This window comes from Giraffa tippelskirchi, chromosome 7 (genome assembly GCF_054371585.1).
Source record: "Giraffa tippelskirchi isolate mGirTip1 chromosome 7, T2T-mGirTip1v1.2.pri, whole genome shotgun sequence".
Taxonomy (NCBI): Eukaryota; Metazoa; Chordata; class Mammalia; order Artiodactyla; family Giraffidae; genus Giraffa; species Giraffa tippelskirchi.
The window spans coordinates 108,842,147-108,858,705 of NC_137281.1; the positions used below are offsets into that span (position 1 = coordinate 108,842,147).

General features: G+C 49.1%; 2 protein-coding genes across 9 annotated transcripts in view; one reads left to right on the forward strand and one right to left on the reverse strand.

The window, feature by feature from the left end:
- CA12 (carbonic anhydrase 12) overlaps positions 1–14,864 on the forward strand; it is a 60,488-nt gene extending 45,624 nt beyond the window's left edge. For 2 of the 5 annotated variants that reach the window (XM_081507481.1, XM_081507485.1), the window contains exons 5-10: positions 638–733; positions 1,577–1,640; positions 1,865–2,022; positions 3,561–3,687; positions 13,041–13,128; positions 13,867–14,864. In XM_081507481.1, the coding sequence (XP_081363607.1) occupies positions 638–733; positions 1,577–1,640; positions 1,865–2,022; positions 3,561–3,687; positions 13,041–13,128; positions 13,867–13,939 (606 nt within the window). In that variant the 3' untranslated portion in view covers positions 13,940–14,864. Of the gene's footprint in view, positions 1–637; positions 734–1,576; positions 1,641–1,864; positions 2,023–3,560; positions 3,712–4,950; positions 5,054–9,020; positions 9,030–13,040; positions 13,129–13,866 lie in introns of those variants that run through there. The other 3 variants (XM_081507483.1, XM_081507482.1, XM_081507486.1) reach the window with 3 other exon arrangements.
- The window catches only part of APH1B (aph-1B gamma-secretase subunit), a 68,242-nt gene continuing 60,485 nt past the window's right edge, over positions 8,803–16,559 (reverse strand). For all 4 annotated transcript variants that reach the window (XM_081507489.1, XM_081507491.1, XM_081507490.1 and 1 more), the window contains one exon: positions 8,803–10,577. The gene's annotated coding sequence lies outside the window, so the exon portion shown is untranslated. The remainder of the gene's footprint in view (positions 10,578–16,559) is intronic.

Below are 16,559 nucleotides of genomic sequence, written 5' to 3' on the forward strand. Positions count from 1 at the left end.
GGAAAAAAATGAGTTTAAAGTGGTATTTTGGAGTCTACATTCATGGAGTAACATTTCTGTTGTGTGGTCTCCTCAAATATGACTGATAAAACCTTTATAAAAGCCATGTTGTGACTGTCTCCACCTGAGAGGTCAATGCATGTCCTGCTCTAGGCACAGATAAGATTAACTTGCAGTTGGAGGTTTACTGTCTCAGCCTTCAGATCCAAGTACAGAGTGGCCAGGCTGAGGTTGGGCAAATCACGTGGGACCATTTTGCCCCAGGTTCCAGAAAAAGTAGGAAAAATGACAAGGGAGAAGTGCTTCAAAGTATCCAGGTGTTTTCGTGGCTGGTATAAAAGCCCATTTGTTTATTTATCCAGTATCTGTTGTGCACCTGGTATGTTTCAGGCACTAAATTAGACATTAGCATACAATGAATGAATAAGATGGACAGACTGCCCTGGTGGAGTATATAGTCTAGAGAACTAAGAGAAAAGAGAAAGCTTGAGTGGCCGTGAGATGAGGGTCTGAGAGGCCTAATCTAGCTGGGGTTGGAGGTCCCTCCTATTGGATTCCAGTCTCCTGTAAAAGTGAAAGGTTCCTACGAGTCGCTATCTCTGACGGAGAGCAGCTCATCTCATCTCTCCCACTGCAGCTGCATATTGTCTATTACAACTCAGACCGGTACCCCAATGACAGCGTCGCCAAGGACAAGCCAGAAGGCCTCGCGGTCGTAGCTGTTCTCATAGAGGTAAGAGATGTTGAGAAGGACTTTTTGTGAGATTTGAAGTCAGGAGGTTGTCAGACTCAGCATCTGGTTCCATGCACACCTGTCCCATTTCAGCTGTGTCTTGACTCTGGAGCAGGGGGTATTCTCCCATAGGGTTCCTTCTCTCTTAGCCTAGAGGCAGCACTTTCTGTGGCTGGACAGCAGAAATGGGCATGTCGTAGGTGATGCTGGAAAGCTGAGTCCTCATCCCCAACCCTACTGTACAAACATGGAATTGCCTGGTTGCACGGACCTGTGGGGGTAGGGGACTCATTCACTGCTGCCCCATCCAGACACCTGAACCCCTGATACAGTTCCCAGTATCCAAGCTCCATCCTTTATCTGGGCCCTGGAATAAGTTGTTTTCTGAGCCCCAGAAAATAGGACTACCTCCTGATTCGCTTGCATTGTTTCCCCCAGTGAGACAGCACATTCGTTGTTTCTCCACGTCCTTACTTGCCTGACTTGGCTGGCATTCATTCAAGTTCCCCTAAGTCCTGATTAGAGAACATGTGATTTGTGGCCTTCAAGGTCACAGCCAGAGAATCAGGAGCACAAGCTATAACTCTTGCCCTGGGATACTCAACCCTTAGTGCCTTGAGCTGGAAACAGGATGTCCTGAGATGTAAGAGGGCAGGACCATCACACCCACCCCCTAACAGCCTAGTGAAGCATCATGACTGTCCTGGTAAAGTGAATCCTTCGGGGAGGATCTCAGCAGTGGTGATCAGACACCCCTAGCAGAGCTCTTCCATTCACAACTGTCAAGCCAGGCTCAGTCTATTGAATTCTGTCTCTGTTCAACTCGCCCCATCTCTGTTGCAGGTGGGCTCCTCCAATCCAGCATATGACAAGATCTTTGATCACCTTAAAGCTGTAAAGTACAAAGGTGAGGAGTCCTTATTGCTTATTCACCCTCTGCTGGAGAACAGCATATTTGCTCTTGGGTGACCTGAAAAAGAATGCAGGTAGGGGATAGGTACTGTCTGTGACCAGGTCCTGGAATCAGGTGGCTCAGAATGGGGCTAGTTCACATTCCTAGGCTCTCATAGGCTCAGCTGTACCTCTGCCTTGGGGAGGAAGGTGACCTCGTACCCTAACATGTCTCTCCAGACCAAGAAGTGTTCATTCCGGGTTTCAGCATAGAAGAGCTGCTGCCGGAGAGGCCTGAAGAGTACTACCGCTACAGGGGGTCCCTGACTACACCTCCCTGCTACCCCACTGTGCTCTGGACGGTGTTCCGGAACCCTGTGCAAATTTCCCAGGAGCAGGTAACTCTCGTGCTCTTCCTTGTCGTAGACCACATGGTACCTCGGACCCTGCACCGCCTGCATCATAATCGACGACCTGACTACCTCACTCAGAGTTTCATTGGTAGCTATGCAAAACCTCTCCAGATACCACAGGGGCCTGGAAGTGCTTTGGAAATCACAGGCGGAGCTTCAAATGCGGAGCTGTCAAGTCAAGTGGGGAGAATGAATCTATCTTCGCAGTTCTTTAAATATGAGTTGTTAAGCTGTGTTTCCTAACCTGTCCCCCAGTGGGGAGTGTTCACCTCCCAGGAAGGAAAGAGCATGGCTCCTTACCTGGGGCAGAATAGACAGGATCAGGTTAGATGGTTTAACAAACCCAGGGGGTGGGGAGTGCAGCAATAAGGAAATGAGGGTCTCTGCCTTCAAGAAGCTCATGTGTGTGTGTGCCTGGTGAGTCACATCTGACTCTTTGTGACCCCATGGACTGTAGCCCAACCAAGCTCCTCTGTCCGTGGGATTTGCCAGACAAATATACTGGAGTGGGTTGCCATTTCCTCCTCCAGGGGACCTTCCTGACCCAGGGATCAAACCCACATCTCTTATGTCTCCTTCATTGGCAGCCGGGTTCTTTACCGCTGTCGCCACCTGGGAAGCCCTCAAGAAGCTCAGGCTAGTACAAAACTGGGGAATGGAATCCTTAGCAATCATCTCTAACCCTCTCATTTCTTAGGTGATGAAAGTGAGGGTTAGAGAGTTAAGGAGACTTTGAGGTCACCAGCCGGTGAGTGACACAGCTAAGGCCCAAGGTAGAGCTGAGTTCCGAGTCACTGCTCGTGTCTGTGCTCCGCAGCTCAAATTCGTCAGGAGGAAGCATGGTTGCCCAGGAGGCGGGTCTGCCCGCTGGCTCACAGCCCCACCACCTTCATGAGCCCAGCACAGCTCTCATTGCTGCTCCTCTCTTTGAAGTATGGAGTACCCGAGTAACCTCGATAAATGACAGCAAATAGGCAGACAGGAATAAAGACATGATGAATCAAGAGATGAAATGATTGGGGAGGCAGTAATGTTCTAACCCAGAAATTGCCTTGGAAACAGTCATATAATCTATGCGTGTGCATGAAAATACCATGAAACTAGTAGTCAGATGACCTGTGAGGTTCTTGACTGCCTTTTTCTGTTCCTTTTGATGGGGCCATCAGACTAAGCCCCAGGCCCCTCTGATTAGATTGGGCTCTGAATGAGGCTCAGGAGAGGAATGCAGTCTCTTTGGGAGGTGGAGGAACCCCTCAAAATCCAGATTTCCCTCCCTGTAGGGCAGATTTCATGTGCAATCAGGAGTTGACAGTACACACCCTCCCGGTGGCCCCGGGAAGTGGGAAGACACATGGGCCAGCACTCAGACACCCGCAGGGGAGGGGCAGCTTTCAGTTCTCCCACCACCTTCTCAGGGGTCTCCCACCAGACCTCAGAGGTGAGATCTGGCAGTCCTTTCCCTTGAGGTCAGGCAAGGGGGCATCACTCTGCCTTCAGGGGGTGTTTCTGCTCTTTCCATACAGCTGATGAAGTTGGAGACAGACCTGTACTGCACGCATATGGATGACCCGTCCCCCAGAGAGATGGTCAACAACTTTCGGCAGGTCCAGAAGTTTGACGAGAGGCTGGTGTATGTCTCCTTCCGACAAGGTGAGGAGATGTGGTGTGTGGGCAGTGTGGTGCCAAGATGTCTGTTCCGTATGAAGTCAGGTGCCCTGCCCTTGGGCATTGGCACTCATGCCCTTAAGGAGGTGGGTTAAGAGCACTCTGGTTGCAAAGGAGGCAGGTATGTGAGGAGCTACTGAGTGTGGGTTTACTGAGGTCTCCCTTCACTCACCTTGACTTCCTTAAGCCTTTGTAGAGAAGCACAAGCCAGGGCCTCCAGGCACATGGACCAGAATCCTCATTAAGTCTAGGTATCTCCCACAGATGGGGAAGAGAGAGATACACAAGTAGGACCCTTTTCGTGAAGTCAAACATTGAACTTCTTACAGGCATGCTTGGCATCAAGGCCCATCTTTGGTCTTGCACTAGCACCACCATGGTCCAGAGTTGCTCCTTTTAGAAAATGGACATAACCCATGTCTGAGCGCAAGCAGCTCATGGTCTAATGTAGCAGGGCCTGTTAGACAAGAAAGCATCTTCAGAACCGCCTTTTGTCTCACTTCCCTGAAGCTTGCACAGGCACCCAGAATCTATACGGAATGAGACATAATAGTTTGGTTTCTTCCTGAGCTGCGGAAGCTCAGTTCTTCCCTCTAAATCTGTAACCATAACTCCCCAGATGGATGTTTAACATCTTGACTTGCTCTGTACCTACATGAAGACAGCTGGAGGTTGGGGGCCCAGGGAAGGGGGTAAGGGGCCCACACTCTTCAAATCTCCAAGTTCACTTTCTCACTGTAGACTCTTGAGCTACCCCCAACTTGGACTCTTAATTGGTCAGGAGAGGGGTCACTCCATGGAAGTTCCACTTTATAACATTCTCTTTTCCTGTTCTTCTAAATGAAGTGGGTAGTAGTCAAGGATTACACAGAAATACTTCAATTCTTAAATAAAATAAAACTCTTCCTGGAGATAAGGGACTCTGCTGACATAGATCAGGTAGAATTTTGCTTGTGATTCAAAGATAACAGTCAGTTCTGTTCTTTGCCCTAAGTCTCTACAAGTCACAGAGGATAGGGTGACAGGAACATCCTCCCCACCCCCACCTCCCAGTCAGGAGACTCAGCTTCAAGGTCACACCCTGTTTCCTTCTGGCTGTATGATGTGGAAAAATAATGTCCCTTCTTTGGCCTTGGTTCCCTCAGCTATAAAGTGACAGGCTGGACTAGGTGAGCTAACAACATCCTTTCCGTGCTAACATGTTCTAAGTGGATACTAACAACTGCCCATCCTGACTTTATGTTGCAGGGACAGTGTGTGAGGGCAGTTACAGAGGATCAGAAGAAACCGTGCAGGAACTTGACATCCAAAAGTAACCCCCACGTGTAAAATGAACATGGGGATAATTAGCCATCTTCTTAGACCCGCTTAGGTCTAAGCTGGCGCCTGTAGAGCAGGAAGTGCAATCAGGCTGGTGGCAGAGCGCTTCAGTAGACCTTCCCAGGCAGGCTGGGGGAGCTTGAGGGGCCTTGAAGCAGACAGGCTCCAGCTTAGGATGTTGGAGATCACAGCCCAAATGCAGCTTTGCCACCAGCTGTCCTGCGGCACTCACCTGGAGCTACTGCTCCCAGAGGCGAGGCCAGGCTCACTCCTCGGAGTGAGAATCCATGGCTGTCCAAGGCAAACCTGTTCATTTGGAGGCTGATTATAGAAACCTGGCTAGAATTCTCCCCTCCCTCTCAAGTCCCAAAGACTTGGTTAGCTAATGGGGCTGTTTCCCCAGGAAGCAAGGCTGAGGCAGCCCCAAAGAATGAAGAACCAAACCTCATCCTCCCAGGGGCACCTCATTCACAAGAGCCTCCTCACACCAATGTGGAGCAGGTCAAAGACTATAATGTGCCCTTTGGATTGATGGGGTGAGCTTGTTTGTCAGCAGGAACCTTGAGCAATTTGGACTCAAATTGTCTGCACGCTCTTTCACTGGGACATGTCTATAATTAGGGGCTGATTTAATTCAGGGTCTTCTCTGAAAGTTAACAGGAACTATGCAGTTGGACAATGAAAACTCTGGAGTTTTCTGCCAGGAGAAAAGTAATGTTAAGAAAATCCTTTAAGAAACAAAGTACATGGACTTTGAGAGGGGGGACCTAGGGTTTAACCAAATTGGAACAACTAGGACTGAATCACTTAACTGGACCCTGCTTTTTCCTTAACTATGCTGGAAAAGGAACACAGAACTTGGTTTCTGTCCTTAAGAGGTATAGAGTCTCTGACAGCCCTAGGGTAGGGTTTCTTAGTCTTGGTATGTCAATATTGACTTTCGGAGCTGGATAATCTTGTTGTGGCGGCTGTCCTATGCACTGTAGGATGTTGAGCAGCATCCTTGACCTCTATCCATTAGATACCAGCAGCATGTCCACCTGTGATAGCCAAAATGTCTCTAGACATAGTCAAGTGTCTCTGGGGAGGAGGGGCAAAGTTGCCCTTGATTAAGAACCACTGACCCAGGCATTTGTACAATGACTTTCCCAGGCCCAAGACTTTCCCCCACTCAGGTCACAGAATTCTAGGGTTTTATATCACATGCCCTGGTCTTCATTCTATTCTAACCCTGTTTTCCATCTTCCTTTAAAATTTGAGTATAATTGGGTAGGTCCAAGGCTAAGAGATGTAAATGAGATAGAACTATTCACCTCCAAGGAAGCAAACAAATCTCTCCAGCAGGAGTCCAGATGCCTCTGAGGCAGCAGCCTGAATCCCCTCATTATTCTGCTCCGTCCCTTCTGTATGATTCTTTTCTCTCATGTATGTTGTTTCTTCCTAACTTTGGTTAAAATGCCCACATTTTTGGGGAGAGGTGAAAGTTGTGCCAGGGCATTTTTTTCAGCTCTTAAAAAAGTGCCTCTTCCAAGTGGCACAAATGAGGTCTTGAGCTGAGGCAGGGCGACAAGACTTATGTCCTCAAGGTGGGGTCTTGGAGAAAACCCATCCTGAGAGCATCCAGATCTCACAAGAGTCAGATGCCCGATGTGAGGAAGGAGAGAGATGGCAGAGGCAGAGTTATACAGCCTAGGGACCCAAGTCTTGGTTCCGAGAAACTTTCCAGCCGAAGACATCAACACTGGGCCCATAGGGTAGTAAGGCCAGACCAATTAAACCCAGATACTGATGTTATCAGGCTCTGTTCTCAATGTGTCAAGGCAAGGGAAACTCGAAGGACAAGAGGGAGCCAAAATGTTTCTATAATCATGTCTTTAGTGGGTTTGAGCTGAGCTGGTGCACGTCCTATACCTCGCAGCCCGGAGCCAGCTGAGGCGAACCTTAGACAAGAGAGCCGGGCCGTCGAGGGGTAGGGCTTTCACGCTCAGCCAAGCTGTGGAGTAGCATGGTTAGAATGTGCTTGACCCTCAGGGACGTGGGTAGTTTCATAAAATGTTTTAAAGAGAGAAAGTGAAAAAAAACTTACAAAGCTAAGATGGCTAATTATCTAATTTTTTGAGACCAGAATGTATGCTTTGTAGTTATCGACTTGGTGTCTCTAAAAGTTCCTATTTATAAATAAACTCTATTAGATGAAAAACTATCAATTCTTCCCAGTAACCAAATGAAAGACCAGAAGAGTTCTCACCTACGAATCCCCCTCCACACATACAGGGTCTGAATAGTCAGCAATAATCATCAAATGTGCTAAGAAATGGAGTCCTAGTCACACTTAATGCAGTTCATCACGCCACGTGTTACTGAGCATGCCCCACGTTAGCCCCACGTTTCTCCTCCACAGTGGAGAAGAGAAAACCTCGCCAGGGATGTTCTCTTCACTTCCAACAAGCCTCTGGCCCCGACAGGAGGAAAAGGGGTCAGGCAGAAACCTTGGACCACCATTCATGGTCCAGCATCAGCTGAGCCTTCCAGGGTGTCTCCCCTGCCTCCCCCACACTGCCCTGTTGGGTCTTCTGCAACACGGCTGGTACTTCACGTGTGCACGCTACAGACTTTGTCACACACAGGTCACTCAGTCTGGGATGCCCTGCACCTCTTTCACCTGGAACATTCTGTCAGGTCCCAGCTCCAGTCATATCCTGCCATCCTTCCCCACTCCCCTGAGGGTGACCTACAGTCTCCTGCTCCTGCGTGGCCAGAACACAGTTATTGTTCTCTATACCTCTGTTACAGCTCTTAGCATAACACAGAGTAATGATCTATTATCACGTACAAAAAACAATCTATATTATCCATAGACTACAAGCCCCTAGAGCAGGGACAATGGACGTCTTACACGCTTTTTGTGCCTGGTGCTCACTGCAAGTTTGAAAGGATGGCGCCGACTCAGCTCCCTTCCCCTCCCCCACCAGTGTCTTCTCCACAGAACCATCTGAACAGAAGCCTGACTGGCTGTCAAGTTTTAGTTTTAGGAAGTCTTATTTTGCTTTGCTGTCAATTTGCCAACAGCATTGAAATCAATCAGCTTGTTGAGGAACACGTTAAGATCAGAATGTAGCTGTCAAGTGTCAGAGGTCTGGGAGGGAGTTGCTGACAGATGCTGTCTGGCCTTCTGTCCTCCTCTGAGCTGACAGGGATGAGAGGTCCCAGCACAGTCAATCCTGCAGCCCAGACAGCCTGACCCACCACAGGGGGCAGAGAGCACGAAGCAACTGGTGCTGCGTCATAACCCATGCCCATTGTGCCAGGGTTTAGGCCCCTCAGAGCAACATAGCTCTCTCTTCTGGGCCAGCATTCCTGCAATCTGGAAGGCAAAGCCCTTAGACCCTAACGTGGGTCATAGAAAACCAGTTCCCTCGTGTAATCTGGTGGTCTCTTTTGGGAAGACTTATTTGTAGAAGTTATTTAATAGGTTCCACCGTGTTAAGAAAAAACTCCAGTAAAATATATCCTTTTAAGATGGTTATGCTCTGTGGTTATAGAGGGCATCTTTTACTTTTCTTAACAAAACATCATCCAAAGAGAGGACCAGCATTTCAGTTGCTTGAGTCTATGACTTATATTAAGCATGATAATAAGGATTTTACCAGCTGAAACTGGATTTTATATATTTAAACTCTCAAATCCCTGCTAAACCCAAATGCTCCCTGCCTCTTTTATAAGACCGGAGCCTGCTAAAGACAGATGTAATGCGTACATATGTAATCACTACAGAACATGTTATCTACCACAACAGCACATACTTTAATATTTTGAAAAGGACTATATTCCTTTTTATTCAAAATTCTGTTTGAATAAGCAGAATTGCAAATACACCTAGAAATTGCTAGACTTGTTCCAGTAATTTTAAGCTGTATACAGGAGGTGCTTGTTCCTCCTGCTGGACTTTTCCGTGTGTGCACTTGAGGCTTCAGATGACCTCACATGCAGTTAACCAGCCTCTCTCGGTCCAGCAAGAAACCAGTGGAAGACGCAGCTCCTGAGCCAGCCAGAACAGGTAGTTGTACCCTGTGGCGAGCAGCATGTCGATCTCGGGGGTCTGAACCTTCCCCAGTGAGGCATGCGGCACTGGGGTTCTTCCATACCTGTGTGATTCCTTCTGTGTGTCGTACTGTCCCACCTCTGCTTGCCCTGACTCATACCAGAGCCCTGTCTGGAGAGCAGGTGGCTCTGCCATGTCTGTACCGTGTGCAACCCTTCTACCAGCTCAGGAGCCCCTTTAGTGCATTCTCATCTGTGGCTCTCGTGAGCCATTGCCATCAACCAGCCTGTCTTGTTCTTCCTGTCTGTTCTTCTATGGGAACTCCCTGTCTCATTCGCCATTCAGGAACCATTTCTTTGTTTAATCAATCTGCAAATGAATCTCTGCCCCTCCCTGCACCATCTTTGATGCCCATTCTTTGCACCATCCCAGGGACTCTGCAGGGATGCAGGTTTTGGCTTCTCTTACTGGGTGCTAGTTCTCCAGTCCCCCCATCGGTTCTCCTGGTGCCTTTTGTGACTTCCCTTTGTGGCGGGCTACAGTCTACAGGGTCGCAAAGAATTGGACACGACTGAAGCGACTTGGTATGCATGCATGCTTGCCCTGCAGTTATCAGATGCTCTGACTTCTGCCTCCACTGGGACCTAAGCCCTGTGCTGCATCCAGTTCCACAGAGGAGCCCGGCTCCCTGAGGCTTGGTGCTGTCTCACCTGCAGGGGAGAGCATCCAACATCATCGTCCTGTCCTTGGCTTCCTGGGCTTCCTGGCAGGCAGAATTCCTACCAGGTGCTGCCCTTGCCACCATTTCTCTTCCCAAATGGCTTATATGCTTCACTTGCTCAGTCAAGCTGCTTTGTTTTTGCTGCATCAAACACTTGGCTGTGAAGCCTCTATCCCAGAATCTGGGGATTTCCTCATCTTCCACCTGCTTGGTCTTGTTTCACTGTTTCCGAGGAGAGGCAACTTAGGCCCTAACCAGTCATCATCCAGGAGCAAGGAACCCACGTTAGAGCCCTGGATTAAATTAAGCTATTGTTTATAGGCCCTAATACAGCCAAGGACACTGCTCAGTGACGCAGGAAAATCAGACTCTCCTTCCAGAACAGCCACTCAGCTGGGTCACGTCGTCTTGAGAAAAGCCTCATGCCTGGAGCCTTGCTTCTGGAGCCTTTGCTCTGCTCCCTAAGACCATGGCCTGGGGGCACCTCCTCCAGCCCTGGAGATGGGCTCTCAGCTGTCTGGGGGCTGCCTGGCTCTCAGGATGTTCGAGGTGACTGTGAAAGCAACAATTTTAGAAACATCCAGTTTGGACAGCTTAACCAAGTGGTCAGGCTTGCTAGTAACCGTCTTACATGGCAAGAACTAGTTTGGTACCACAAGCATCTGGAACTTTAGGAACAAAGAACAAAAGTGCATTTCATCAGAAAGGCTTGAAAAAAACCATGACCAGTTGGGGTTCTTTTCAGTGGTGGCTGTTTTCAAGATCCTGGAGGGCTTGGTTACCTTTAAGTACCTTAAACAAAACAAAACAAAACACCAAATTATAGCGTGCAGAGGCAACAGGCCATGTAGAGAACAGAGCATGTGCTGTACAAACACTTGATGCACTCCCCGGGGGAGACTCATGTCCTGAGGGTCTCCCCAAGCCACAGACTGGTCCCTGTATTCAGGGCAGGGAATCAGGCCAGGGGAGCCACGTTCTTTGCTGCCCAAGAGGCTGTGGGCTGCCAGTGGTGGCTGGCAAGAGCCAAGAGAACAGGCCACCCTGTCCTTTGTGGATGGCTCCTAACCATACCTGCTCCAGTTATCCTTACAACAGCCTGGGGCCACCCAGGAAGCCAGACCGAGGGCTCCTAGAGCCTGGGCTTGGACCAGTGAGGTTATAGACTCAGTGTGAGATGATGGAAGAAGATAGTAGGGAAAGAAGACGGGGCTGGTAGCTCCAGGAGAATCAGCCAGACTTGAAGGGGCCAGATGGCAGGAGAAGGGGTGAGCAAAACCTCACTCTCCAGTCTTAGGTCTGGTTCCTCGGGGTGTCAAGTGCCCCAGGGGCAGGTGGTCCCTGGCCCTCTGCTGGCATCTCATACTTGGTTGGCATCTCATACTCATACTCTGTCACCTCAGTGGGCACAGGCTCTCCTGAGTATCTGGCTGGGTGGCTACCATCTGCACAACTCCAGTTTCCAGTGTGAACTGGAATACCACCCCTCCCGCACCAAACACACACATAAGCTAGAAGTTTCTACTGAGATCAGAAAACCAGTGGATAGACAGGTCTGTGTAAGCAGAGACTTTCTGTAGATGGAGGGTATGACTGGGAGGAGGAGTAGTTCTGAGAGCCTGCAAGCAGCTGGGGTAACCTGGGAGCTTTGTGACTGGGCTCCTCTGTATTACCCACGAGAACGGACTCACCGATGGCCCTCCTGGGGAGGTCCTTAGCAGGCTGACTATAGGATTTCTCCTTAGATCGCTGGGCACTATTTCAGCCCCACTGAAGACCTCTAACTCACCCCGTTCATCCCCAACAATAACTCATGGAAGAGGACACAGTCCTCTGGTTCCACATACCAGGGAAGGGAGGCTGGTATGGTGGATGGGTTTCTCCAGTTTGTCCAGTAGAACCAAAGTGAAAACAGAACAAAACCACAATAACACTGGATGGGGATGGATGTGGAAGTCTGGTGACAGGTTCTAACCAAGCTCTGCCAGCCCTAGCCAGCCAGCACCTGGAAAGTTCTTTGCTGAGGCCGAGAGGCAGGTGCCAGGGAAGTAGATAAGAACCTACCCAGATAGACTCTGATTCTTACCCTTCCTCACCTTTCAAGTTGGCCACAGTGCATGAAAAGCTGAAGTCTTACTCGAGTACAGAGACTGCTATGATAAAGGAGCATGGGGGGAGGGTTCATGGTGTGAATTCCCTGAGCGGGCAATTCCCTCCACCTGAGCCAAGAGGGAACATCCCCAGAAGGGCTGCATTAGCACCATACCTCCAACCAAACAAAGGGAGCGTGTCAATCAACACACTGGTCAAATCTGCCATGGTTTGCCTCCATTAACTTCCAATCTTTTCCTCTCCCCTCCAAAGTGCCAGACCCTCCCTGCACAGGACTGAGTCCGGGTATGTGGCCGGCCGGCCATGCATGCTGCAGCTGGGTGATCGCTGTGATTCTCGGTGTGATCTGGGCCTCTGAGACTTCCAGCTCATCCTCTCTGCTTCTCTGTGCTGTCCCTCTGACTCCTGGCCCCCTCCTGTGTGTCTTACCCTCAAGTCGCTCTCTGATGCAAAGATGAGCTGCCAATCAAATGCTCCTCTAATGAAAGACCTAATCATTTTATAGCATGTGTACATTCAAAGAACCTATCCAAGACCTCCTGTTGGCCAAGGTGGGAAAGCACTGCCTAAAAGCTAGGCCAAAGCCAATATATGGAGGTTGGGTGACCAGCCAGTTGACCTTGGCAATGGGCCCTGGCTGTTTGGGACTGCTTAAGACTGTGCAATAGAACTTGAGGTCAAAGCTGATGAAGAGGCATCTCAATGGGCCTTGAATCCAGCAAGGCAAAACAGAGTAAGTTCTTACTACGTAGCCCAGGGTTTCTCAAAGTGTGGTTCATGGACCACATATCAATACATCAGTATAAGCTAGAGGTGTTTAGTAAAAATGCAGATTCCTGGGCCAGATTCCAGACTGAATCAGACTCTGAAGCTTGGGCTCAAAAAGAGTATACATTTGAAACAAGCTCTTCAGATGATGCTGGTGCAAGTTTGAGAACCCCTGCTGGATAATCACTACAATTTGCAAATGGCCCCTGTGAGTACTCCTGCCAGTCCTGCTCAGCCAGAGACCAGAACTGGAGAACAGAGGTGGGGAAGTTACACCTTTCTGTGGATGACCCTGCAGCTGTCACCTGACAGCACGCATGGGGACGAGATGAAGGGAAGGGAAGGTTGTAATGTGTGTGCATTACCCCTCCCCAGGCATCGTCCTTTCCGTGGCCTTGGCTTGTGTTCTTGGCATCTGTATTGTCCTGGCGGTATCCATTTGGCTTTTCAGAAGGAGAAAGAGGTGAGCTGGTTTGGGTTTGAAATGGGAGTGGGTGGCTCTGTGTCCATGAGAATTGACCTGTCTGGGAAGGCAGGGTGCATAATGAGGAGCTGTGCCACCTGAACCAGCTTGTCCTTGGAGTGCCATCTCCAAAGCACCATCGATCGAGGCCTTGGCGTGAGAGGCTGATGCTGGCAGATCACGGTGCTCAGGGCTGGAGGTATGTCTGCCAGCTTGGCTCCCACTGCTAAGACCTTGGACAAGCCTCTTGGTTTTGGAGGGGAGGTCCCATGTGCCTAAACACAAGCTCCAAGGCTTCTTCTTTCTAAGATCTTTTCATCTGGTTTTTCTTCTCTAGACCCAAAAAGAAAATTGAGGAAAATTTTGATTTCTCATTCACATTAATGCCCTTTGCTCATGTTCTTATTGCCTAAAATAGCCTATTTTTCCTGGTATGAAAAAAACATAAAAGGTTGTCAGAAACCCTGGTGGAATCACAGATCTGAAGCAGCGTGGTAATGAGCCCTTTGTCAAAATGCAGGTCTAGTATCATCAAGTGTTGAAAGAGAACAGTTGAAAAATGAACAGGTTCCATTTTGGTTAGCGGTTATTGGGGGGCATTTCCTCCCAAGACCGGTGGAACTTGAGAAAGGTCTCTAAGAGAAGAGTTTGACTTGCCTCATTCCATAGCTGAGTCAGGCTGTTCTTGCCTCGCTTTCCTCTTTGACTAACAAAATTCATATGTTCTTGTTGCTCCAGTAGCAAAAAAGGTGCCAACAAAGGAGTCATCTACAAACCAGCCATTATACAGGAGACTGAGGCCCATGCCTGAGGCCCTGGCACGCCCAGGCACATCCAAGGGAGGACTTGGCTTTGGACGCAAACTGCTGTGGCTCCCTGGACACTTGACATACCTGAGGGTTTTCTGGAGTTCAACCCACAAACACCTTAGACCCTTGGGGGACCCTACCAGCCTGCTGTCATGCCACTACCCCCAGTGGGAGTGTGGATGGGAAGAACTCGCCAAGGAGGCTGGAACTCTGAGCTGTCTGCTTCATGCGTGTGGCCTTTCAGTGGTCTGGATTCTGGGGGCACAAACTGTATTGCCTGCTGGGGCTGTTACTGGCTGGAAAACACTTTCATCCAGGGGTTCACGTGAGTGTGGTTTCAAACGTCTGGGAATCTGCTCCTTGTCCATGCTTATAGACGAGAACGTGCAATCTCCGCTGAGGCTTTGTTTTTGAGGCTCCATTTCTTTCCTCAGAGAAGGGCTTGTTTAATTTCCTTCTGCTATGACAAAACCTTTAGTCTGACTGTACAACTGACAGTTGGCGGGGGGGGGGGTGCTGGGGAACAGGAAGGGTCAAGGTGTCAGAGACAAAAAGAAGACAAGAAATATCCTTGGTAGTATAGTAAGCCACTTTCCAAGTCCTGTCCTTCAGATCAGATGCACTAAGTAAAAAGACCTTAGCGAGAGAGAAGACACATAAGATCTGGAAGAGTCTCACTTTGAAATCAGATTGGAGGGCTTTCCTTGGTGGTTCAGTGGTTAGGGTCCTCCTTGAAATGCAGGAGACATGGGTTCCCTGCTCAGGGAACCTGAGGGAACTAGGATCCCACATGCCTCGGGCCAGCTAAGACTTCATGCTGCAACTACTGAGTCTTCTTGCCACACAAGGTAAGATCCTGCATGATGTGATGAAGATCCCATGTGCTACAACTAGGACCTGACACAACCAAATAAATAAAAAAATAAATATTTTAAAAAGAAGAAAAGAAATCATATTGGAATCAGAAGTTGCTTGTCAAGCTGTGAAGTGTGAGGAGGACGGAATATTAAGCCCAACGCAATCTCCTGTCAGGAGCATCATTCTGTTTTGTACTCTACAGATTTTATAAATAATTAGGCTGTTCCTTGAAAATGTATTACTGCCTTCTCTCTCCTAGAGGAGACGTGAATTCTGAGATGACCTCAGCTGCTTTTGTATATAGAGGAAACAGACAGAAGCAAAATGGTTGAAGATCTTTGTCTCTTTTGCCCAAATTTCATTTCTGCTGCCTTTGTGGTGTCCCTACTGTCAACCTTGAATTGGGACCTACCTAGTTCTCTGACGTGAAGAATGTCAAGTCATGGCTGAATTACAATATATTTTCAAACTATGAAAACGGGAAGTTACTTGTGCAGGGGCTAGCATCATGGTATTCAGGGACCAAAAATAATGGAATGTTAACAAAGACCCTTCATGGTCTTCCCTGCCAAGTGACAAAGACAATTTCTGAGACAACTTAACTCCTTCATTCTCCTCCCATCGACCTAACAGCCCTGTGGAGATCAGTCTGTTCCATGACTGAGAAGGAGACCCCCACCAACCTCTCTTGGCTGGGACCTTGCAGCTCACCGAGAACCTTATGGTTCTCACTCTCATTGTGACAGCATAGGGGGTTCTCTTTAGTGCATCTAAAGTGAGGTTTTGGAAGTGAGGTTAAAAGCATTACTGTTGGCAAAGCAACAGTAGTTTGCAGTTCCCTGTCTAGGTGACAGGTTTCTTTAGCATGTCTTTTTCCCTCTCCTTCTCCCTCGGACTCTGAGAAATCTCCCTTGTCTACTGTCACAACTTGTAGCAGTGATGCTAGGCAGAGTTACAGGGGACTCGATGGAGACTCAGACATTTGTGTCTACATGAGATGCCTGACTACCCTAGAGCCTGGCATGGCATCCGGTCTTGCCATTAGCATGCTGGCCTGATGCTGGTCAAATGACAGCAGGGACAACCCTCAGGAATGAGCAGTGGGAATTAGATGATGCTTTCTTGGCCTCAGCCCATAACCGCCAATCAGAAGCCGACATAAACCACTCCAGAGCTGTGGGGCTGTATTTCAAAGAGCTTTCTACAGCTTTTTTGGACACATTCTGTGAGAGAACAGAGAGGTCATTGTACCTAGCACAATGGCTGTTGATGAAAACGGAGAGTTACGGGGGTGGTGAAAACAGCGACACATCTCCTGCTTCTCCCTGCTTGGCACAGCCCAGGCTCTGGGACCTCTTGGCTCAGATAAAACAATGCCAGGGAGAGGGTGCCAAGAATCAACACTGTCGCCCTCCTTGCTAATCCGCGTGGGACTCCTGAGGACCCAGCCCTGCAGTGGGGAAACCTTCCCTCAGGTTCTCACTCCCTCCCTGACACCAGCTGCCTCTACAGGAAAGAGGTGCTGATGCTACTCTGCCTCCCACTCGCCCTGGGAGGGCCTGGCGCTGTGCTGGGCACACGGCAGGCGGAGGTGAAAAAACCAGCTCCGGCTGGGGCAGAGACGCAGGCAAGGCTCTGGCTTCTTTGCCTCTCTGTAGTGGGAGATCTTCAGTCCCTTTGCTCTGTTTTGTTAGTGTCAAATGATGATGATAACAGTAAAAACCTGTACCTGTTTCCTTAACAGACATGCTAGGATTTTACGGC